Raw genomic sequence first — 24,254 nt, forward strand, 5'->3', positions numbered from 1 at the left:
CAATCCTCCTTCTCTCCAATTTCCAGCCGTGTCAGTAGGAACCAGCAGAGCAGGGCTCCGTGTCTGACTCTGTTCCCAAAGGAGGCTGGTTTTCACATTCCCCTTATGTGGTTCTTCCACGCTGCATCTGGAGGGTGGCTTTCCCCATTACCCAATGTCTGAACATTGCTCTTTGATCTGACAAATTCTTCTCCTTCTGTGGCATGGTAGCATGAGCATTGGTTTTAAAGAAGAGGGATTAATGAGACTGTTATTGTGGTTTTTAATCGAGGTTTTTGACTCAAAGGACTGCTCAAGAAAGCACCAGGATACTTGTTTCTGGAGGATCCTCGACTCATTGTAAATGCAGGCAGATGGAGCCAAGGCAGTGAAAACAAACAGGACTGCATGAGAAGTGTCACCGCAGCAGAAATTTGACAGAAAATTGTGATGACCATACAGGAAAACAAGTGGCTGCACTGCAGAAGAAATCTACTTTTCATGGAAACCTATGATGGATTCTGATCTCGTGTTTCCACAAGAGTAGGACAGTAACTCCTGTCATCTATTCTTCTTGCTCTCTGCCAGCACACTGGGAGAGTCTTCCCTGTCTCTGTGAAGTATCACACTTGGTGACCACACACATGTCTGTGGTACTGATGCCAGCTGTGGTTGCCGTTTCAAGTCCCAGTTCAAAATACAGTGTTTACCTCCAGAATAAATTAGAAGACTTCATGAATCCATGAATGATGGCTCCAGCAGCCAAAACAGTGATCTGTGAAGATTCTGAATCGTGTCTGAGGGTGACAGGCTCTCCTGGGCTGTTAGTGTCAGCAGGTCTGAAGGTTTGCATAAGCAAACTAAGAGGAACAAGAACAGCTCAGTCTAGCTCAGATATATCAGCTTCTCAGTTTTGGGTGGAGAGTTGTTTCCTCTTTCAGGCACTCTGCCAGTATGCACTGCTGCCAAGGGTGGCTATCTCTGAGGCTTCCTTTAAAACAATTAAATTAAATTAAATTAAATTAAGGAACTATCCTATTTCATATAAGTTATTTCAGTGGACTAGTGTCAGACTTTCTCTGCATCTATCAAGACTTAAGATGAATGAGAATAAATAAGCACAGATGTTCCTCAAATCAATGTCTTGCCACTTTTCCACTGCTCTCCAAAACTGTACAGAAGAGAGAAAGACCAAAAATCTCTGCTACTGTCCATCCCTTTCTGTCAAATGGGTTTTCTGATGATTTCTCTCAAGACTTCGCTCTGAATCTTTGGCTTCTCGGTTTTTTTCACACCGAAATTTTCTGTTACAAAAACTTATTGAGGCAAGTATCTGTCAGACCAAAGTACGGAGATGGATGGACTTCTTTAATGCTGCCTTGGACACTCAGAGAAGTCACTGCACAGGATTTAATCTAGTGTGTGACATGAAAGGTTGCTCTTCAGCTAATACTCTGGGCAGGTTAAATGTAACTGTAGGGTCAGATCCTGCAGCAGGAGCAAAATATTTAAGTAAAATGTCAATTCGGTGAAACGTCAATTCTACAAGCCATGATGTTACCAGCTTATTTGGGAAAATCCCCAAGTAATAAAACTGCTGTTAGATAAATACTTCTTGTTCTTCCCCCACAAAATTTTACACTACAACTTTACAACAGTGTTCTGCATCTTACTTTACCAGCTGACTCTACTTCTGTTCATCAGCTACAGAGAGTCTCCACACACAAATTTCAAGTCAGGGACTTTCTCTGAATTGAATTCTTTGATGGGTTCCATTATTGCATGTTTAAGCCAGATACAGGGGCTTGATAACTCTCCAAATAAACTAGAAAAAATTATTTTTCTTCAAGAGCAAGAATTTATTTTTTTTTAATTCTTCAATTAATTACCAAATTCCAGCCTTCAGTAATAAGGCAGAAGAGCTTCTGAGCCAAGGTAGAACACACAGATGAAGACTGGTATAGATCTGTAGACTGATTTGCTCAAATGAAGTGCTTTAGGGAAACACAAGCACATTCTCCTTACTACCTGAAATATCAGCCTGAAATCCCATTTCTTCCTCAAACACTGAGTGAGGCATTTTGTGGATAACAGTGCCTGTGGATATCTTAGTTTTTTATGACCACTCTGGCTTCTGCTATAACTACAAGGTAAGAAATGTTGCTCTTGTCTCCTATCTTCGCTACCTATTTTGGAGACACAACTCAGAAAATCCACTCTCCAACTCATTTAAGCAGATCTGAACATCTTTATTGGATACCTTCTCAGACAGACACTTTTCTGCTGAGTGGATTAAATTCTCTCTATACACAACCATATTTCTGGCTTTGAACATGAACAGGGATTTACCTTTTTCCCCACAGTTCTTTTCCTTTCACTCTAAAAACAGCACATCAGCAACACGAGAGACCAATGCTACCAGCTTCCATCCAGAACCAAGCACCTGTGCCAGCAGCAGTGTTGGTATTTCCTAGCACCCAACCCTACATCCACAGACCCTTCCTGGGGGTGGGGATCATCATAAGGGGTGTAAAGAGAATAATATGTCTGCGAAGCATTTGTCTCCTTTGTGCTGAGATTACCCACCACGACACTGACTGCAGCTGCCTCTGTGATTTATGTCCCTGTTCCTTAATGGCACGAAGCAGTTTTTAAAACCGTGGGAGACAAGTATGCTCAGTGTGTATGGACCCTGCTCAGTGAAGCAGCTACCAAACTGCGTTTTGAATAACATCCCTGAATTTACTAATCTCTGCTTATAAAGGCAAAATATTTACACTCCTGAGTCAAAGGCTGGGATCTTCAGTTTGCTCAGCACTGTCTCAAGTCTGTTCCTCTTGGATACAATGGCAGATTTACCATCAGCTTCTCTGGGAGTCATAGTCAGGCCAAAAACAAGGGCTTATGGAAATACCATCCACAGTTCGTAATCCTCTGCTGGAAGACTTTCCAGAAAAGCTGTACTGGCAAGCTTCCCCTTCTCCTTCCACAAAAAAGTTATATTTGCATTTTATGTAGTGCCCCCATTTACTAGATCCTTTAGTGAAAAGTTTGAAGCAAGCAGAGATATTTAGAATCCATACAGCAAGCACTGTATGTGTGTTCAATAATGGAAAGATTTTGCTTTTAATCTGGATAGACCCATCACTTCATTGCAAGGATATATAGTTTATGATGTTACAAGTAAAACTACAATCCTAGGCTTCCAGACTTCGGTATTTCCTGTTGCACAATACTTCTTCATTTGTTCCAAAGCCAAGGTAAACTGGACAGGTAGAATAAAATTAATTCTCTAATCCATAGGCATAGCACAAGTCTTCCTCGTAATTCTCCACTTGTTGTTCCAGACCATAGCTTGTAATTCCAGTGCAATGCACAGCTCTCCATGAGGACTGAGATCATCAACTCGATGGCATTATCACACCTCTCAGCAACTGCTTTATAGCCCCATTTCTGCCACGGACTGCATACTGGAATACTACAGGCAGGATCAAAGAATAGGGAAAGAAACGTTACCATGATAAAAATAAAGTCTTCGTCCAGAATAACACTGACTAGTCAGCGTGAAGAGGCCTGTAACATAATATGTTTGGATCTGCTTTTTTAGTTCCTTTATATATATGACTACCCTACTTCTAGAATTTGCTAACAAGGTATTCAAGATTTATCTGCAGACTTTGAACAGAAGAGGATGTGGACTGCACGGATCTCAACGCTCGCTGAAGTTATTTGCTGTTTCATGCTGTAAGCTCTCTGCCCTGCCTTCTCTTTTTCTCCTGGCTACCTTTCACTCCCTAACTTTCCATATTGACCAGCTTGAGCTCCCCTAAAGGACTGAATCAAACTCTGGTGTTTAAGAAACTCGACAGACATCACCTTCTGTGTCATCAGGTATAGTCTTGTTTGCTCACTGGAGCTGCAAAATCTCTAACAGCCTTGGCATGTGAAACCTGGCTCTGCAGAGGTGAAGCTCAATGAAGTTCATGCTTTCTGTCTTCCACAGCAGAAATCTGCAGGCTGACTTCTGAGCTAGATTTTTTTTTTAGCCCTACAATGGGACTTAATGCTTTTGAGAGGTTTCAGTTTGCATTCAACAAATGAACCAATTCTGCTTTCATCTGTCAGAAATCCTATGCATCTTAGAGCCTTTAAAGGGAAACGATCCAGGAGGCTTGGCAGGCATTAAAGGCCTCTCATTTACTTGCTGATCAGTTATGTTGCTTATGGTCTTCCACAAACAGATCTTAACTGGGCTGTGGCAGCAAAAAGGGAAGAAAGTTGCTCCTGACATTTCCTTGAACACCCTTCAGCAGTGCTATAACCAGCCAGGGAGCATATGCCACTCTTGTGTTTTTCTTTAATGAGTCTCACTTCTACTCATTTTCCCCCAAATGCTGCACCTTTACCTCTTTTCAGAGACAAATAGTATTCAATTTCTTGAATAGGCATGTTGTCCAGGAATATAGGGATGTTTTATAGCATAGTCCATATACAGATTGCTTGTCTTTGTTACCTGTCCCTGAAGTCCTCTGTCAGGGATGCTCAGGTTTTCTGCTTTGTGTTTCTTTGAACTTTTTTGTCTAACCTCAGGGCATTGAAACTTAGACCCTTTGATATTCTGTGAGGTCTTCGCAGTGAAATACTCATCAAATAACTGCTCTGACATACATGTTGGTCTGGAGTTTAGCCTGACAAATTTAGCAGCTGTCCCATCTCATGTCTTGCTCTGCCTGGACTAGCCACAGGAATAACTCCACTGTACTGGGATGGTGGGTCTGCATGACTCAGAATGGAAAAGACCACCACAGAGCACCAGGGAGGGCAGTGCAGGCTCAGGTGTCTCCCTCCATGTGCCCCTACAACACAGTTGGTCCAGCTCATTCCAGCTGCTTCCACAACAGCATCACGTAACCAGGGTTTTTGCAGCCCTCAAAGCAAGCCAGGAATGGCCAAGCAGTGACAGTGCAGGACACACTAGCCTGTGTCGAGATAGCTCTTGGCTTAAGTCAGCTCTGAAATCCACAAACCTCTAGAATACCCTGGCCTTTTTTTGATCTTTTCTTAACACCACCATCATCCTGACCCTGGTCAGGATGCCCAAGTGCTGCCATATCCTCTCCCTCTCCAAAGAGGAGACTGACCTGGACTTCAGTTACCCAAATGACAAATTGCTACAAGCAGTACCTCTGGCTAAGCTATGCTGATGTCTCTGCAAGCTTTTGGAAGCATTTAATGAAATATTAATGTCATGACATTCAAAAGTAACTTCTGTTCTTGCGTGGAGCATCCCCTTCTCCCATTGTTATGGGAGTCATTTTCTGCCATCTTCTTGGTCCTAAAATTAGACAGAAATTGGTGTCACCCTTGGGACTCTCAACTCCTACGCAAAGAGGTCCCATCAGTTGCACTGCACTAGTTCTAGCCTGTGGCAGCTTCTCAAACACCTTTAATCAGCACAGGAATTACATGGACCTGTTGGAGCACGTCCAAAGGAGGGTCCTGAAGATGATCAGAGGGATGGTACCCCTCTCCAAAAGGCTGAGGGAATTGGAGTTGTTTAACCTGGAGGAGAGAGGACTCTAGGTAGACCTTATTGCAGCTTTTTGGTGTTTAAAGGAGCCTTGTAAGAAAGATGGAGACAGAGTTTTTTGTTTGGCCTGTAATGATATGACAAGGGATAATATTTTTCAGCTAAAAGACTAGATAAAAGGAAGATATTTTATACAATAGCTTGACTTATTACCTGCCTGCCTTTGGGGGTTGTACGTCACTGTACACTGCCCACCTGCTGGCAAATAAACCACCCACCATCCTCCCTGTTGCTGCCAGGATTTGGATCCTGGCAATCTCCATCTCTGTTTCCTCATGGCACTTCTAAGCCTCCTAAATTGTTGAAAGCTGGTATTGGCTGTTACCTGGAGATTTTGATACAGAAATATCGAAATGTTAAACGACTTTCCATTTCTTCAAAGTCTCTTTGGGATTTTCATTTCCTGTGTCTAAAATGGCATGTGATTTGAAGTGTCATCTCTCTGGCATAGAGTCCTTATTTCCTATATGCTGCATCTGCCTGATTCGATTGCGATGGTCTTCCAGCCACAAAAATATCTGGCAGGGCAGCTCTCACACCTGCAATCAAATAAAGGCATTACTCTGTTATAAGACACTGGAAAAATGACTTGTGTAGCCATTGAGGTGTCTCATAACAGCAGCAGGAAACATGTAGGTGGCACACTGTGAGCACGAGAGACAATAAGGGGTGAAATAGCAGCACGTTGTGCTGAGATCAACAAAAGCTTTTCCCCAGTGCAGCGTCAGCCCTGGGATGTGCCTGGACCATGGGCCCCCAGACCTGCTGAGGATCTCCTTGGTTTTTCCTGTCTTGGATGGTGAAATGACTGAGGATATGATTTGGAGGTGCTCAAGCGGAGCATCTCAGGGGCACATTCAGTACACCTGTGATACCTGGGCTATGAAAATTAAAAAGGGAAGGAGTTTTGTTTCCAGGTGCAGCATGGCACCATAAAATGAGCAGCAAGTGTGCCTTTAAAATAGAAAAAAAAAAAGTGGGGGGCAGAAAAAACCTCCTGTATTTAAATATTTCACACGTTGTGACTGAAAGTCTTGAGTGCACGGTCTCCTTCTCTTGTGGTTTATAAAAAGATAACCGAGAGAAATGATAAGGATTTTCCTAGGAGCCTCTGGACAACAAACCCCACTCTATAGAAGTGATGGTGATGTGCCTTTGTGCAGAGAAATGTGAAGACTCACTGAAGCACCCCGAGGTCTGAGCAGGGCTGGACTGCACTACTGCCATTACACCTCTGGGCTGCAGGGCAGGCACTCTTTCAGGCAGTGCTTTCCCAAAAGGATGCCCCCAAAGATGACCCGACCTGCACTAAGAGATAGAGGAAAAGCAGAGATTTTTTTAAATGTGTTTTATTTTTTTAGGCTGGCAGTACCCATTTCTTAAACTCAGATTATTTTTCTTGATTCCTCCTCCCCCACCCCCCCAAAAAAAAATCAAGATAAAAATTGCACTTGGTTTCGATGAGTTGTGGGAAGAGTTGTGAAGTTGGGGCTTCTGTTTAAAAAGAGCTGTTGTGACATTCATTTCCTTAATTTAGACAAACTAATGAGGCTTTTTGAGGTTTACTTGTCCATTATTCTGATCTTGCAAAAAATGTTAAAGGGGAAATGCTCTTATAAGCATGACGGAAATTATATAATCATGTAAATATTTATTTTTCACTCAAAAAATAAGCTTAAAAGGGGCTGGTTCTTATTTTCTTCAGGAATCCCCTGCAATCTGGATTTAACACTCTCAAAACAAGCCCGTTCTGAGCATTTTCAGAGCAGCAATGTGTGACTAGTTTTCAGAGTAGGTACGAGCTTTCTTTACATCACCAGTCTCAAACTTTCTGTGAATCACTGGTGATACTATAAGACAAAGAGGTAACTATAGCTTTTCAGCTCCTGAGATTCACCTGAGTCCTTCTGGATCTATATGATTTATTGACAACCGAGATCAGATGGGCTCCAGTTGCCTTAATCCAGACTGTAATACTTATGGCTCCACACATATGGATTACAAACAGTAGCTGATACTTACTGCCACTATTGTGCTAGAAGATTTGCAGCAGAGTATCAGGAAAAGGAGAATTGTTTCTTTAATCCTCTGCTTCCAAGGACAAGAAATTGCAAGAGCACAGCAGCCCTGTCCCCTTGGTCCAATCTGGGAAGTTGGGCTCATCAGGCAAGGGTACATTGCACATTCCACACTCCATGGGATGAGTTGCAGATGGAAGATTTACAGTGATTTTCTTGGCTTGGCACCCCTCAGGCTCTAACCAGTGTGTTATTTTAAACAGCATTCTTAATATTAATTTATGAGCCGGTGTCCTATATATATATCCATACCTTTCATGCTCTGCAGTGTAGTGGAAGTGGAGGTTGTGGGTGCTTTTAGCAGTGTTTTACAACAGCCCGGAGGACAGCCTGGAAGGCACTTCTGCATCCCCAAGAGATGCCACTGAGATCCTGGGGCACATTGGAAACAAAGAAACATAGAGCTGAGAGGTGAAAATTAACTCAGAGACGAAACCAACACCTACTGTAGTTGGGGGAAAGCAGTGAGGGGATGTCTGACGAAAAAGCCACCAAGAAGAAAGAAATCTGGCCAAACCCCAACATCTAATACAGGTCACTTATAAAATGCTGCTCTTTGCCTACCTGACAGGCTGGTTGCCTTTCATTCTTCGATGGAGACAGGAATATCCTTTGGTGGTATGTGCACACAGCATCTAGCATAGTTGCCATGTGGTCCCAGATGGAGAATTACTAGTGTATGTACATACACATACAGATCTACATATATATATGTATATTTAATGTGTAGCCCGTATTTGAAATCTCACCTATGACCACACCAAGCCAATTTATGGGTAGATGATGGAAGGTCATAATTAGAATTAATTAATCCAGTGGGAAATCCATTCCCAAGCAGCTCTCAGCAAAAGGCAGATTGGCAATGTAAGGAGGATAAGCTGTACTTCTAAAGCTCTTCTTAGATATTCTTGTCACTTCCAATATCCCCCAGGGTGTGAGCAGCTCTAATCTCCCACTCTGGGAGCCACCCATTTTATTGGTGTGCATTCCTCTCAAGGAGGAGGAACTAAAGACATACCTTAAAGATGCTGGTGTCAAAAAAACACCTTAAAGATGCTGGTGAAATATAGACACAGATCATCCTTGCAGTCTGCTTCCCCAGATCCCTCTAAACAATCCAAATGGAAGTAAAAATCTCCATCCAAGCCCAGCTCAGCCCCGGGTATGTACACAGAGGCAGAGTTGCTGTTTCTGAACAGTTTGATTGGCAAACAGGGACATAACTGGCTATGTGACTTGCCTGCTTGATAGTGGAGCTGGGATCTGGAGCCTGGTGCTACCATTCACTGGACTGTATCCTCTCCTATGTGGAGAGCTGCTGCCTGGGTTTTTGGAGAAGGAAGCAGATCCTTCATCACTCCCAAACATTTCCAAGATTTTGTTGTGTGGAAACTAAAGAGAAACTTTCACAAGAACGGGATTTAGTGTTTTGTTACAAAGCAAATTGATTTTTCTTCAATAATCCCATTCTGTGGAGTTTACATCACCTCTCCTGAAGCAAGACCCACTAAGGATGCACTAAGAACCTACTACTATTTAGTGCAGGCACCTCAGTAGTACCAACAGTCTTAATCATGGAGCAACCAACTCCACGTGGCCCAGCACAAAGACACTACAGAAATCAGCTTTTGCCTAAAGGTGCTTCTAATCCAAACAATTTTAGCAATAAAAATAGATGCATTTTAAATAGGAGAAATCAAAGTTTGCCCTGAAAATTTGGAAACCAGAGGATAAAAGGAAAAGCCATTCCATCAGAGGAGATAAAATTAGCTGTGGTCTAAATTTCACCGCAGTATCTCATGAGCCTTTGGTGTTCTTCAAATGTCCCACACGTATATTAGTTTTATACCCACTTGAGAATGAAGTAATTTTCACATAGGATTTTTAATGCTTAATTATTCTTCTTTTGTTCTTATCTCTGTCACCATCAGAGTTTTAAGTTGTTTAGTTGCTCTGTGATTTGAGTTTTTCAGTTTTCTGAAGAAAGAGCTCAAAAGTGTTGAAGAAAAATGTGCCACTGACAGAAATGGAGATTTCCAACAGAGGGCATCAGGACCAGCTGGACAGACCCAGACTTCCAGGGAAAAAATCAGCACCAAGTAAATGCCAAAATCAAACTCACAGATATTAAAATCTGTGGTTTTTCTCTTCCTGTTGCATCTCTGCTGGCACCAGCCTCATACCTCTGCACACACTGGAACACTAACATCCTATTTTTATCAGTCAGCCACCATGCAACATTCCCTTGTAAATATAATGTCAATGATAAGAAAGCCCAGACTGGCTATATTTATCTCCAAGTTTCTCTAGAAAATATGTGTGATTTATCCTCATTTGTCCCAAGCTTGTAAAAACGTTAAGTCTCATAAAGTCCTTGGGAAAGCCCACAAATCCATGAACACTTCAGGAACATGTCTACCAAAAATCTTGTATTTCTTAATCTCACTCCTTTACATACATATTTTTAAATATCATGTTTTTAAATGAAAGAAAATCCCAGAGAAAACATCTGTATAAAATGAAGATTAGAGTAGAGAATATAGTTGTAGAACTTAAAAGGCATTTTCCTAACAGGTTGTAATTATCCTTAAAAAGGGCCTAAAACCCCCAGGAAGCCCAGATATAAATATACACTACAGAAGAATTAAAAGCATGTTAAGGTAATAAACAGAGAAGTATCCAGTGACCTGATCTGGCTCCCACTAGTTTAAATGGAGAGTACTATTGCTGTCAATGGGAAGAGATCCTGATTTAACCATAGGGTGACAGGGGTGAAGGGGCAGTTGTTCAAATCATTGATCATGGGAAACTGTTGGCAGTTCACTGCAGATGGTAAAAGTTGGTATCAGTTCCTTGTGTTTTGCACTGCCTCTCCCTATCATTTTGGATGTCTGGTTGTTTTACACAACTTTACAGTGGCACATCTTTTTTTTCCCTTAATCATTTAATTAGTTTGTTGATTTTAACATATTGAGATAGTTTTTAAGGAAATTATTTTCACCTGACTGAGGTTTTTCTAAAGGGTAATTGCAGTTACATTTCCCAACAACTGTTTCTTCACTGAAAGAGGCGAGGCAATCTTTTAAAACCACTGATCATCCAGCATCTCCCATCAAAATATATTGAAAATGGCACCACCTGTTTAGGACACCACTCCAGGAACCCACCAAAGAAATGCAAGATTTTGATGTGGAAGTGACTCATGGGGCACCGTGACCAAAGGGGCTGGGAAACCCCTTCTTCCCAAATGGGTGTTGAAGGGGGCCAGGAGCTGGCCTGGCTCTGAGCCAGGGGATGTGGAAATCCCTCAGGAACCTGGTGCCTGTCAAACTGAGAAAAGGAAGGGCATCTCTCGATAGGTCTGAGTTAGCAGAATTGGAATGGAAAAGGTGGTTTCCAAGATAAAGCTCCCAGACATTGCTGAAACACCCTGAAGTCTTCAGTCATGGTCAGACCTTCTGGTTAATAGTTTGGGCATTTTACCAGTGAGCTACAAGACCAGGAATGGCAACTGTTTTTTCTAATTCCTTCCTTTTTTTTTTTTTTTTTTAATTAATTGCATGTTAAAAATTAAGTCTAGCCAGGACCCACGTCCTCATAGATCTGTCTGGGGAAGCATTATCTCATGGGCTGTATGAGTACCTGCCACTCATGCTGCAGTGGATTTGGCAAAAAAAGAGGTGATTTGGAAAAGAAACGCTCCAGAGAAATTAAGCCCTTTTATACAGGTAATCAACTGAAGTGAGTGAAAGGGCTTTTCCTCCCGAGAGCTCCTTGCCCTAGTGGAAGTGATTCTATAGATGCTATTTTGAAAGCATGTCATATCCATTGTGTTTTGAAACATTTAATTATTTGTGACTCCCTTCAGCGTGGGAGCCTTTCCTCAGCACTGCTAGGTGGGGTAATAGCTCGTAATCATCTCCTGGATGTCGCGTGGAGTCTGTTGCTGTGGGATGGGGAATCGGTGACGGAAGGATATTTGGGGGTTGGGTGCCTGGGGTTCAACACAGATTTATGCTCATGGTGTTTAGCTCATGGCACACAGGTATGCCTGGTTTTATATAATGGTTTTGTGTGTGCAATTATCCCCATTAATTTGCATTTTCTTTGAAAACAAATGACTTTGGCGTTTATAGATTTGTATGCACTTTTGCTTTAGGACAGCACTCATAAATGCTTAGAGTAATCTGGAAAAGTTACGCAGCTGTGTCTAAGGCACTATCAAATGTATCCTTAGAGCAGATGGCTCGTAAAATTACGCATGTGCTTGGAATATTTGAATCTACCATCCATAGAAACATCCTAGAAACGAAGCTAGAAGTTAGAAAGGCTTAACTGCAGAAAATTAGGATTATTTCAAGAAACCGACTGCTCTCCACATTTTTTTTAACCAAAATAACATCCAATTTTATCAAATACCTTCATGAACTGAACAGAAAAACAGCCAAACTTTTCCTACCAGCTGTACACAAGGGATGCTTCAGGGACAACCGTCCCCCTAAAGATAAGAACAGAAACTAGTTCTTACTGTTAATTTCCCTACGTGTATAAACATTTCCCAGTGTTTAAGTAAAACCAGCTCTTAGTTTTCTGCGGAATGGGGGTTAACTCCCTGGAGAAAGGCAGGGAGTCCCAACTAGTGGCTGGAAGGAGCTGACCTTTGGTACCTGTAAGTGCAGCAGAGAGGCGGCCGCTCCTGCCAGCTGGGGTGATAATCCCCTTTGCCTCTGGTAAGCGATAGCTGATAAGTCTGCACAGAATTACTTGGTGATGCTTATTTGTCAGCTGGGGCTCTTTTCACCACTAAGTTAATCAGAGTCAATTTTTGGGCGGTAGGGAAGCTTAATTTAGGTTGCTCATAGGTGAGGTTATGAATTTCTGCTGCCTTCCTCTGGGCAGGTATGCAGGTAGATGTGTTGAAGGGCAGCTCTAAATGTTTGCAATAGAATTTTTTTGGAGAAAGAAAAAGTGAAAAACCACCACAACTTCAACATTCCTGGAATACCTTTCACAGATGCTAAATGCCCTTGTTTTTGTTCAGACTGACTGAAGGAAGAGGCAGTATCTGTTTTTCTCATGGCTGCTGGGATGCTGGTGATGCTCGTTGGGGCAGCAGTGAGGATGCCCATGACTTTTGTGCTACAAGCATGCCAGCTTTGTGATTTACAGCTGTCTCTAGTAGAAGGCAGGACCAGGGCTCTGAAGCTGGGACACACTCTGTTTTCCCTAGTTTTGAGCAGGATTTATACCACACTAGACATAGGCTGGAACTGTGCATTGCTGTAGAAAATCTGGTATAAAATACATAAATCTCCTGGGCAGTCAATTGTTCTTCACTGTGCAGAGCTCATCTGGATCACCTCTGCTCTTGATCCATCATTCAGACAGACTTAAACTGCTCTTAGACACCCTTTCTTAGGATAGGCACACTCATAGTGATTTTGTGCTACAGAATTGGAGTGAGGCTCTTCTGGATCTTCTGCATCCAGTGCACTTAGATAACCTCTATAAGCATGATCTAAATATTTAAGCACGCATACATATATGATACATATAGTGAAGCATATAGGTATACACTTCTGTCCCACTAAAGTCAAAGGATCAATGCTTTGAAGCATTGACTGTAAGTATAGAACAACATGAGTCCGTGAAATGTTTTGAAACACACCTCAAATGGACAGTTTGTCATGTCTCTGTAGTACCTTGTGACCCAGAAATATCTTTGAAGTAAACCTCCTGCTTACTTCTTTTATCTTGGACATGCAAAAGCAGTGCAGCCACTGATAACTTTATTAAGAAATAAAAAAGAAATTATGTAAAATGATAAGCCGTGATAAGAAGACATGGTAGGCCAGCCCAGGCTGCGTTTCTTTTGTAAGTTTTTTCCTTTCTGTCTGCTAATTTATGATTCTCTCCTCAAAAGTCTTATGTCACTTGGCTGGGGTGGCTTAACAGAGTTTTCTCAGGTAGTGAAAGGGTGTATTGCTTTCTGTCCAGAGATAGGAAGGGGAAAAAAATTTGTTGCTCTTGACTGAGGACAGGCAATGTCACCTGAAGCTCCTGTCCCCAAGGACTGTGTGATGTATTTCATCATTCCCTGTACATATGAGAAGGTGCACATGTGACCTTGAGAACAGAAATGGGACCTTGAAAACAGAAATGGCCCCTGCTGTAGTGGAGGGCTCAGTAAATGGGGCCATAAGAAGTGGTCCTTGTGCCAGAGTCCAGGGATATGTAAGTAACTTCAGGCACAAGCGGAGTGAGTGAGGATGGAGTAGTCAGAGGAGACACAAAATCCACCCTCGAAGGTAAAATGGAGACTCTAGCCTGGGCATGCTATCCATGCTACTAATGTCACATTAGAGGCTATTGTAGGTGAAAATGTAACTGCATTAGCTGAGTCCCCAAGCAAAGAGAATAGCCAAAAGTATATAGGAACTATCATTTACATGGAGGCCTGTTTTTCCAACCCCTTGTACTCACAGGGGGATGAGTGTGGGCACCAGAGGACAGCCAGAGATAAGCAGTGTGCAGTCACTGTACAGCTGGTGGCTCCAGCTCCGGGGTAAGCTGGAATAGCATTCACCAATCCACAGCCCTGCTGATGCTGGGGAGACACAGACCAGCTTAAACCTACCCCAGTCTCAATCACTGCTATGATAGTGAGGGCAAAAAACAGGGATTTCAGTTGAAATCTAAGCAGGAGCCTAGGTTAACTGTAACTCGAAGTCATGGACAGATGGTTACCATCCAGCAGAGGAATAATGAAGGTATTAAGGTTAATTTAACAGGCTTAAGTCTATAGGTGGTCTCAGAGAGCTGCAGCCAAGTAGCTGAAACCTGCCACCCTTTACTTGCCCTGGGAGTGTGCAAGAAGCAGCAGTGGATGGAGGCTCGTGTGATACTCCCAGTGCAGGTTTAGTGCTGTGGAGGATGTGGAGGATTTCCCTGGGGAGCAGGGGGGGAGGCTGAAGACCTGGCATTCTGAGCAGAGAGTACAGGCAGAGAAGGACAGAGGAGTTTAAGAAACTCTGAGCTTTTAGCTATGGAAATCTACGAAGCATAGAAATTGTCCACAGATTAGAAAATTTTATCTACTGTCATGTATAAGACTAGTTAAAAATTTCCAGCGGGGTTTCCATTTATCAGTGTTATTTCCAGCACTCCTGTCCCCTGACAGGCGTGTTGCTGCTTTAAAATTACAACTTTAATAGACTAGTGAGAAGAACTTGCTGTTTTATTTTGAACACCAGGAAGCAGGAACCCTTTTGACTCACCTACTCTCAGGGATGGAAAAAGACGTTTGGGAAGTCCATGGTGTTATCCCTAGGGATGAGGTGGCCTAGCAGGTATCATCAGGGGATACCTAAGGGGAGCGTCACCCCTTAGCTGGGAACCAATGGCTCCAGGGATGCAGTTACTCAGCTCAGATCTGTATCCCATGGGAATCCCAGCAAGCCAGCACTTCATCTTTGCTCTCTTTCCCTCAATGAAATTCCATGGCATACTCTCCAGCACCAAGGTCTCCCAAGGAGGGTGAAGTCTATCCATGCACTCCAAAAGGAGGTGTTCACCTCCAGCCTGACCTGCTCAGCGCTTCACCTCACAGACCTTCCCAGTTGTTCCCTCCAAGGAGGTGGCCCAAGCCCAAGCCCAGCAGCATGGACAGCTGTATTTCAGTGCCTGAGATGGTGCCTGTTGAGTCTGCTAGCCCACACGTGGCCAATGGGATCTGAACACTTAAACTTTTTCCAGCACAATAGATTATCAAACTTAATTTTATCACATATTTTCTTTTCTTTGCTGAGTACTTGTATATGCTGAGTCACATATATGATTTATTCCCAGGTTCTCTGTCTAGTCAACCTTTCCTGACAATATCCAGCATCCCTTGCAGGCAGCCCTTCCTTAGGAGAGCTCAATTTGCCTGAGGAAGGGGTGGGAAAGGATGATCAAAGCACATGGGTTCCTCCTCAGATTCTTTTTCTTCCTGAGTTTATCCAGTCAGCATTTGAGTGCATTTGAGTCCACACTGCAGAGCAAGGGAGGAATAGGGCCCTTTGTTTGCTTGTTGCTAAAGCACCTTACTTCTAATTAACAGAGTGATTTAATTAACATTAGGCAGAATCCGCCTGGTTTTGTTCCCTTAAGGGATAAGGGGAGGATAGCAGGCAAGGCAAACAGGTAACATCCTCTTCTGACACTAATTCTCCAGGGCACGGTCCTGATTTCTGAAGGCTGCTCCAGGCTATTTCCTTCAGACGCTTTGAATCTAAGGAAGAAATAAAAAACGGAGTGTGAATAAAGTTCACATTTGGGGAGAAAGGTTGGCTTTGACTGACTATTTGTTTCCTCAAATGGTGGTGGGAAGCAGAGGCAGTTTCTGAGAGATCACAAACAACTTTTGGACAGCTTAGAGCAGAACTCGGAAAAACAAACTCGGTGATTTTTGTTTTTCTTTAATTTCAGCTGAAAATGGTGTGTACAGTGTTATTCTTTTCTGCCGTGCTGAGGTCCTCATTATTCAGAGGAATAAACACTTGCTGCTGCAGATTTTAAGTGTATGGATCAGAGAAGTGATAATGGACGGCTACTGGTACCAGTTAGGTGTCCACCCAGACCTGGGTATGATGGATTTGTAACACGCTATACAAAGCAAGATAAGTTTATGATATATTCACAGCAATATATTCATTGCCTTCGTTAAGTGTGGGTTTGTCAGATTTTTGGCATTGCAGAGAGCATCTCTGTGAAGCACAGGGCCAGAAGTATTTTGGTATGGCACAGAGAAATGAAACATTTCATAGGTAGCCTCAGCCTGGCTGCATTTTGGGTTGTCTTCTGCCTCCCTTCTCCAGCGGGCTGTCAGGGCACTTACTGTGTCGTGCTTCATTTTTGTTTGGTTAAATCTACTGCTTTAATCAGCGCTTCTGATTTTTTCCTGATGTGTTGCTACTGATTATTGTTGGTAGGGGGGAAAAAGATGCCCTTCTCTGAATGCAACACTAGAGCAAAATATCCTGTCTTTATTATTTTCAATTAATATTAAGACTGAATAACGCAGCTTTGGCACAGTCTAAAGTGCGAACAAGGCGAATTAGATGAGAGATTACGCATTTTTGGCATTCTGGCATTAGCTAAAATAATTTAAGCTTTGTCTTTGGTGGTGGTCTTAAAGCAAGTGGAATGTGAAGGTGGAATTCGGGACCAGCTCCAGCATAGCCTGGTGTGAATTTCTTTCTTTAGAAGAGAGTGTTTAATTCCACATATTAACATGTTGGGCTATTTTACTAAAAGTGAAGTTACGCTGATTAGTTACACTACAGAAGCTAAAGTATGTACATCTGCTTGAAGCAGGCATTTAATGGCAGGAATAATGGCTAACTTTGCTCATGTAACATTTTACTTTAAGCATCTTGAGATGCACATAACTGGCGCTACAGCTGGGAGAGGGTTTTTTTCAATTTATTTTTATTTTCTTTTAAATTACCAGAATTCAAATAGTTTATTTTTTAAGTTACTTCCTCCCCTCAGATTACAGGAATTTCACCTCCTTCCTTATTACAAGAATTTAGTCCCTTCCTTGCCAAAATGAACTGTCCTTCTCCTAAAATAAAACTATGATGAATGGGACCAGAAAGGTAAATTCTTAAACTTTTTTCAAATGTGCTGTTACACAGCAAAGTTCCCGGTATTGATTAAGCCCAGGTGGTCTGCTCACCCAGCAAACAGATATTTTACAAAGCTTTATTATGCCTCATTAGAATTCAGTCCTTTAGAAGATTTCTAATTATATTGTCTAATAAAACTAAACCTTCGAAGCTATTTGCATATTATATGAAGAAATCTCATACAACAAACTCACAGTGGATTCAATTAACATAATAGCTAATTATATATCCCATCAGCCTTTAGAGTAGCTCGGCATTCATGTTGCTCCTGTTTTAGCCTAGAGCAAAGGAGGTTTGAATTTTCACTTCTAAATATTGACTTTTAACTAATATCAAAAATGATTTGAACACTTTTGTGGATGAAAAGATAATGATTAAACTACATGAAACATTTTAAAAGACTTGTTTCCAAGTCACTGAAACAATTCCTGTTTAAACCTAAAGCTTTCCATATTATCCGTTCTGAGTCTGCTCATATTTTATAAAAAAAAAAGGGCCAGATAAGTCTAATTATTTTGACAAATGTTTGATTGACAGCTCAGTTATTTTGAAACTGCCTACTTCCTGCACTTACATTGTGTATATTTTTCATTGCATTTTGTAATGCAATTGTATTCTTGGCCAGTTGTATCTATCAAGCAAGAAATTTAGGACTAGATTAACAGAGACATAGTAATGAACAGGCATTTGAGCACCCTATAATTGACTGTTATTAAGGTGTTGTCACAGTGGTCTGTAATGAATTCTCTTGTTTTCTTTTGAAATTGGATGAGATATTCTGGGGGGGAAAAAAGTAAAAAAAAAAAAAAACACCACCCCAACACAAAAACAAATGCAAAAGTTTCCTTAAACCTTAAAAAAACCCCCCCAAACTCCCCAAAGAAACAAAGCCCTCTTATTTTTTTTTTCCTTTTTAAAGATTTCAAATTATTTGAAGGTGCTTCCAATTTTGAAATGCTCAGTAGAAAAGCAGGGAGGGAAGGAGCAAATTTTGTGACTTATTTGAAAACTTAAAAAAAAAACAAAATTGTGTATCCATCAGCTTCCTCGTCAAATGTAATGAAAAACCTGCTGGATATCATATTTATGTTTTTACGCAAGATAGAAGATAAAGTTTGTTGCTGAGTAAATGGTTTTCTCCCATTACAATGATGGCTGCCTTTTCATTCATATTTTAATGAGGTTAGTATCTCTGAGACAGCTTTTTCGGGGTGGAGGCCCATGTCTCCGGTACAATTACAATAGGAGTTGCTTTATTGACAAGTACTATTCAAAATCTTCACAGTATAGAAAGAAAGGCTTTAGTTTTCCACCACTTGTCCAAATACTTATTCCTCTCTTACTATTAAAACACTTTCAGAAAGAGCACTCTCAACTGCCTACAGCCCTGCACACCGGGCAGAGCACAGCTCAGCACAAAAATACTTCGCTTAATTCAAGTTGCATTTATTTCTGCAAAGATTTCCCTCATCAAAACCCAACAAATAGACACCAAAAATTAATAGACTGCCCTGGCAGCTTCTGCATCCATAGGTTTACAAGAAACATGCTCAGATAATGGTAGTTCCTACCTGAAGTGTGAGTCTGACTCCAGCCAAATGAGGGAAAGCAAAGTTATGCAGAGATCGAGCAGCCAATATCTCTTTTATTAGACAGAAACAAAAAACGAGTAAATCCAACTATTGGCAAGTTAAGCTCTTGTATTTTTATTCATCTTCTCCATGTATATCCTATCTCTCCAATATTTTTCATTGCATTTTCAGGGAGTACAGCCCAAATCTAAATATGATGCTAAATATAAGGCTGAACCCCATCACACAGGTGCCAGTACGTGCACAGAAACTTACTTGTGCATCCAAAAGAAAGCACATTCAGCAAAACCCTTTCTGTAAATTTGTGGGGATTGTCACGTAAGTTTTGAGGGTTCATTCTTGTTTTCAGGTGTTGGATATGTTTTTTTCCAGGTCGGTCCTTGGTTGTGCTGCACATGGTAACGTTCAGGAGATGTGAGTACCTGTGTTTTTGTAGGGTACCCTGCAGCATCCATGGGCTTTGACTCAGCCACACTCAGTGCTTTCCCAACCAGGCAGGAAGCTGCAGGGGATATGACTACACACCTGAATATTGGTTGGAGTACAGACATGAAAAAAATCTTTTTTTTTTTTTCCAGAATTTGCAGAGTAAAACCCTTCTGCTAGCGATACAGAATCTCTCTATGTGAAAAGAAATGCAGACATGAAAAGTGGCTTTCCCCTCAACTAATTTAAGTTGCTATCCTGGGTGTAGCTTAGAAGGGGAACGAAATTTAGTGCAATTTATTGTTATAGCAGTCAGATTGCAAAAAAAGAAAATCCCACCCGAAACAACACTGACCTCAATAGAAGTGATGCCAGGGCAGGAATTAGATTATATGGTCGAATCTCACCTTCTGTCATAAGGAATGTAAAACCTTCCTCCCACGTTCACAGGATTTTTTATTTTCTACCTTCAGAAACTACCACGTATTTCTTGGTTTTCAGGGGGAAAGTGTTTGCTCTGTGCCTGAGCTGCCAGAGACTCTGCACTCTCCGTCCTGGTGGGAGGAAGAAGCATCAGAGTTTGGAGCACAAGTTTCAAACACCACAAGTTTCTGCCACCACCTTCTGCCACCACTACGTATTTTTTCAGTTTGTGAGATATTGTGTTTTCTCGAAAAAAAAAATAAATTTGCATCCCAGTAGATGAGACAGAATTTTAATAACAAAATGTGGGGTTTGTATGAGGCTGTCTTTCCTGTAAAATAAGTCATGCTGCCCTACAAACAGGATTGGGAGCAAAAGGCTGCCGTCGTTTTATTATATTTTTTGTCCTCTTTTTTTACTAGGCACTTTTTTGTGTTTCCCAGACTTTTTTTTTTCCTTTTTTTTTTTTAGTCACTTTTTTGCTCTTCCCAGGTTTCATAAAAAGCAGATTCCCCATCCGTATGTGACCGGGGGAGGGAGAGATTTCATAATGGGCCCTGGTGCAAGAAGAAGACGAAGGGGGACAGAGAGGGAAAAAAAACCCTCTAAGCTTTAATTTTAATTCTCCTGCCTTTATTTATCTGATTTGTGGCCAGATGGTGGTGAAGCAAGGCAACCCCTTTGTGCAAATGAAGCCCACATGTGAAAGTCCTTCTGTAATGTAATCATTGAGACCGGAAGGGTTCATACTGTGTCTGAAAAGAGACAATGGAGCCGGGATATATCAACATCGCCGAAATCGAGTTCATTTGCGATGCAGGCCCTTTGACTATGGTTGTCATGAAAACTTCCTACTTTGATCAGCAGAGGGTGGAGAGAAAAAGAAGAAGAAGGAAAAAAAAAAAAAGAAGTCTTCTAAAGGGGCAGGGATGCAGCGCGGGTGTTTGCTGTGCACTTGGCTCCGGTTCACGCCCCTTTCCGGAAGACGCAACAGGGAGAGGAGCATCTTGCACCTTGACCTGTCTAGACAGGGCGCGAAGTTTGGGGGTTTTTTTTTGTCCCCGTTTCTAAGGGCGAGGGTTGCTCTTTGACCCCCACCACCAGCGGTGGTGGCTCTCAGGGCGTAGGTAGTGGACAGAGGTTTCCTGCTGAATTCTCGCCGCGGCCGGGAGGGAAGGGGATGGACAAAGACACGGACCAGCTGTTCGGAAATAAAGCTGAAATAGTAGAACCTGGGAGAAGCTAGGTTTTGTAAGCTATTATTTTCTGCACAAAACCCCTGGGAGGTATTAAACAGCTGCATCTGAGCTGGCGAGCAGCGGCTAAAAGACAGAGCAACAACTGAGAGCCCGGGACTTTTGCAAACTCCGCTTCAACCAGAGAAACAAGTGGCTGGAGCGCCAAGGGCTTTCATGGCCCGAAACATCCGCCGCCGCCGGCCGTGTCCCTTCGCCGCGGTCTCTTCGGGCTGCCGGGAGGTTCCAAACTGGGAGGCTGGCTTCTGGAGGAGGGCGAGGGGCGCGAGGGGCGCGGTGGGTGTGAGCTGGAAGGGTCGGCGCAGGTTCTCCAGGGCCACCTTAGCTGGAGCTGACGTTTTTAATTACGTGTGTAATGTAATGTGTCAACGGTTCTGCATAGCGAGAGGGATGTTCTTTTTTTCCTCTTTCTGCGATCTAACTGGGCATTATCTGTATGAAGTGTGGGTTTTTTGGTGATATAATAAGCAAAAAAAATCAATTTCTTCCTCCATGAGGTTCCTTTAACTAAGTCAGAGAGCAACTTCACAGAGTTGTTGGGACAGAAAAGGAGATGGGATAGATTTGCTCCTAGGCGAGGGGAGAAAAATCTATGCAGATTATAAAAAAAAAAAAAAAGCAGTGTTTAATCTGATGCTTACAAACCTTTGAAATTTGGGGTAGGCCAACATAACAAATGAGTAACCTTTTATTTTCCAGCCAAAGCTGTGTCAGTGTGCCCATCCTTTCTCGTCATTAGCAAATTCATGCAGATCGTGCCTTGTTTTAAGATTCTTGCCATATTTTAACATACTCCACACTGGTTCCTCACAAAAACCAGCTGAGTATTTGGTGATAACACCGCATTTTGTCAGATGCTTTATAACGTTATTTAGAAATGTATTTGGATCTATTTAGGGCTTCATAAATATGAATAAAGCATTTACAAAAGGCATGCCACTTGCAGAAGTAACCCACGGATTAGACCAGCTGCTTTATACGTTACAGATTTCCTAAACTTCGACAGTTCGAAACAACAATTTACTCATGGATTTTTTCTAAGTGATTAAATATAAATCAGCATTTCCCAGAAAAAAAATATCTCTGCTGATTTATGTGCAGGAAATAAGGGAATTGTACTAGTGGCTAAAATCCAGATTGCTAACTGAAGTTTCAAATATTTATGGACAAATTAAGGGAGGAGGGGAGGGATGTCATCCTTTTTTTTTTCCTTAGGCCTTGTGGCATAGAGATGGGTTTTCTCAGCTAATTCTACTAAAAACACCGAGGTTCTCTGCCTGGCTTTGTGCCAGAGCCTTCATATACACATATATCTATATCGATATATATATTTTTAATGCTTTTGGGGTCTTTTTTTTTTTTTTTTTTTAACTCTTGTGAAAATTGTGTAAAAAAAAAAAAGAGGACTTACAAAAAAGCCAGGGGGTTGTGCTGGTCCTGGCCTTTTGAGCAGTTTGGGACTTGAAAGAAGCAGGGGAGTGAGCCAGTGAGGAGCACAGGCACAGCTCTGCCTCGGTCACTGCCAGCTCACTGTTATTGCATGTCCTGGCAGGTATTGCTTTGATTTTTTTAATCAAGCACAGCAAAGAGCCTTTCTCTCTCTCTCTCTCTCTCTGTGTGTGTGTATGTGTGTATACTGAGCATGACTTCCAGCAAGCAGATTTTATTTCAGTATGGTTTTTCTCTGCCCACGTTAAAGAGCTTCCCCTTGTTTATGGGTTGAAGGCTAGATTTTGGAGACAGGAATTCCCTCTTAATATGCACCCTGACTTCTTACAAGGTGCCAAACACCAGGCTGAGTGGTGTATTCCCTTGGACCTGCACTCACCTACCCTTCATGGGGGCGTAGAGACCCATTTTGTGGCACCGAGGTGAATTCTCAGCAGCTCCCTAAATGCCAGGGCGAGGGGGGGCTCAGCAGCTCAGTGCTGTCGACTGCTCTATCTGCACTGAAATCAGAGCTGCATCTGCAAGGCCAGGGAGCTGTATTTATTGCACATCGTGACCACTAATATCAGACTACAAAATGGGCTTGTTTTATTTAAATGTTGAGTGCCTCCTCCACGAGTCCATGTTGAAAGGGGCGGGGGGTGGGGTCGAGTGTCCCTAACCAAGTAAAATGCCTTTTGGAGGGGCTTTCCCCCCCCCCAGTCCATGAATGTGTTTTTGAAACAACAGTGAGGTTGGGCATGAAGTTTAAGTAATATTTGGTAGCATGAATTCTTGGGCATTCCCCATTCATCCCCACGCTGTGTAGGGCAGGGAGAGCAGAGCGAGCCGAGGACTCCTCGCAGCCGCCCTGCTTATTTCTAGCTATTAAAAAAAAAAAAAAAAGCACAGTACGAGTATCCTCCTTTTTTTCATCCTTACAGTGGGAAAGTATCGTAGAGGAGTATGAAGATGAAATATTCTCACTTATCGCCCAAGAGGCAGACTATCTAGCTGACAAGCTGTGCAGTGAAAAATCAGGTACTGTGTCTGATGTAACATGTGCTCTCTCTACAGCCGTGTGGGGTTGGGTGTTTTTTTCAAACCCAGCGTACTGCTTTGGAGGAGAAGTGGGCTGTTGTTGAATAAGCAATGACACTACATGGCTTTTAAAGAGAAGAAAAAACAAACCAAAACAAAACTCCCCTTTCTTAAAGGCTTTTAATTCTTTTAATTCTTTCGTGCATACTAATGCAGCATAATTTGAGCATCCCAGCTAACGTGGTGTGTTTTCCTCCTGGTGTTACATGATTTTTTGCTCCTTGTGTGTCTGCGCTGTCACTTCCAGGTCAGAAATGAAACTAACCCTCTTGCAACAAAATACAGGCATTTGTTTCTCCTGGTTACTTGCTAATTGCAGCCACTAAGCTGGACTGTGAGACATGAGAGGGCAGGGTTAGAAATGTGTTATTCATTTTTAGATGAACTCTTCACTGCCATCAGACAAGAGTTGTCCTTAGAAGGGCTGGCCAGCCCACTGCCATCACCTGCTAGGGAAAATGTATTTTATAAATGTTTAATGTTTTCTTTCTCCTAAAATATATAATTCCAAATAAGTAAGGCCTCTTTTCAATCCTGACAAAGTAAGGAAATGCTTCCTTAAGCTTATTTAAGATCTTCCTCTATTTCTTTCCTTCATTTTCAGTGTTGCTGCTTTTTTTTTTTTAACTTCGATTTTTATTTCTGAATCTGAAAAGAATATAAGGCACTAAGTGCTCTAAGATTTTAAATGAAGTGGGGTTATCCTTCCT

At 42.1% G+C, this 24,254-nt stretch overlaps 1 protein-coding gene across 1 annotated transcript in view; it reads left to right on the top strand.

The window, feature by feature from the left end:
- The window catches only part of CNPY1 (canopy FGF signaling regulator 1), a 58,586-nt gene extending 34,784 nt beyond the window's left edge, over positions 1-23,802 (top strand). The window contains 3 exon segments of the mRNA XM_064644642.1: positions 21,513-21,674; positions 23,388-23,484; positions 23,792-23,802. Coding sequence (XP_064500712.1) covers positions 21,513-21,674; positions 23,388-23,484; positions 23,792-23,802 — 270 coding nt within the window.
- Positions 23,803-24,254: the final 452 nt, after the last annotated feature.

The sequence above is a fragment of the Pseudopipra pipra genome, chromosome 1, assembly GCF_036250125.1.
Source record: "Pseudopipra pipra isolate bDixPip1 chromosome 1, bDixPip1.hap1, whole genome shotgun sequence".
Taxonomy (NCBI): domain Eukaryota; kingdom Metazoa; phylum Chordata; class Aves; order Passeriformes; family Pipridae; genus Pseudopipra; species Pseudopipra pipra.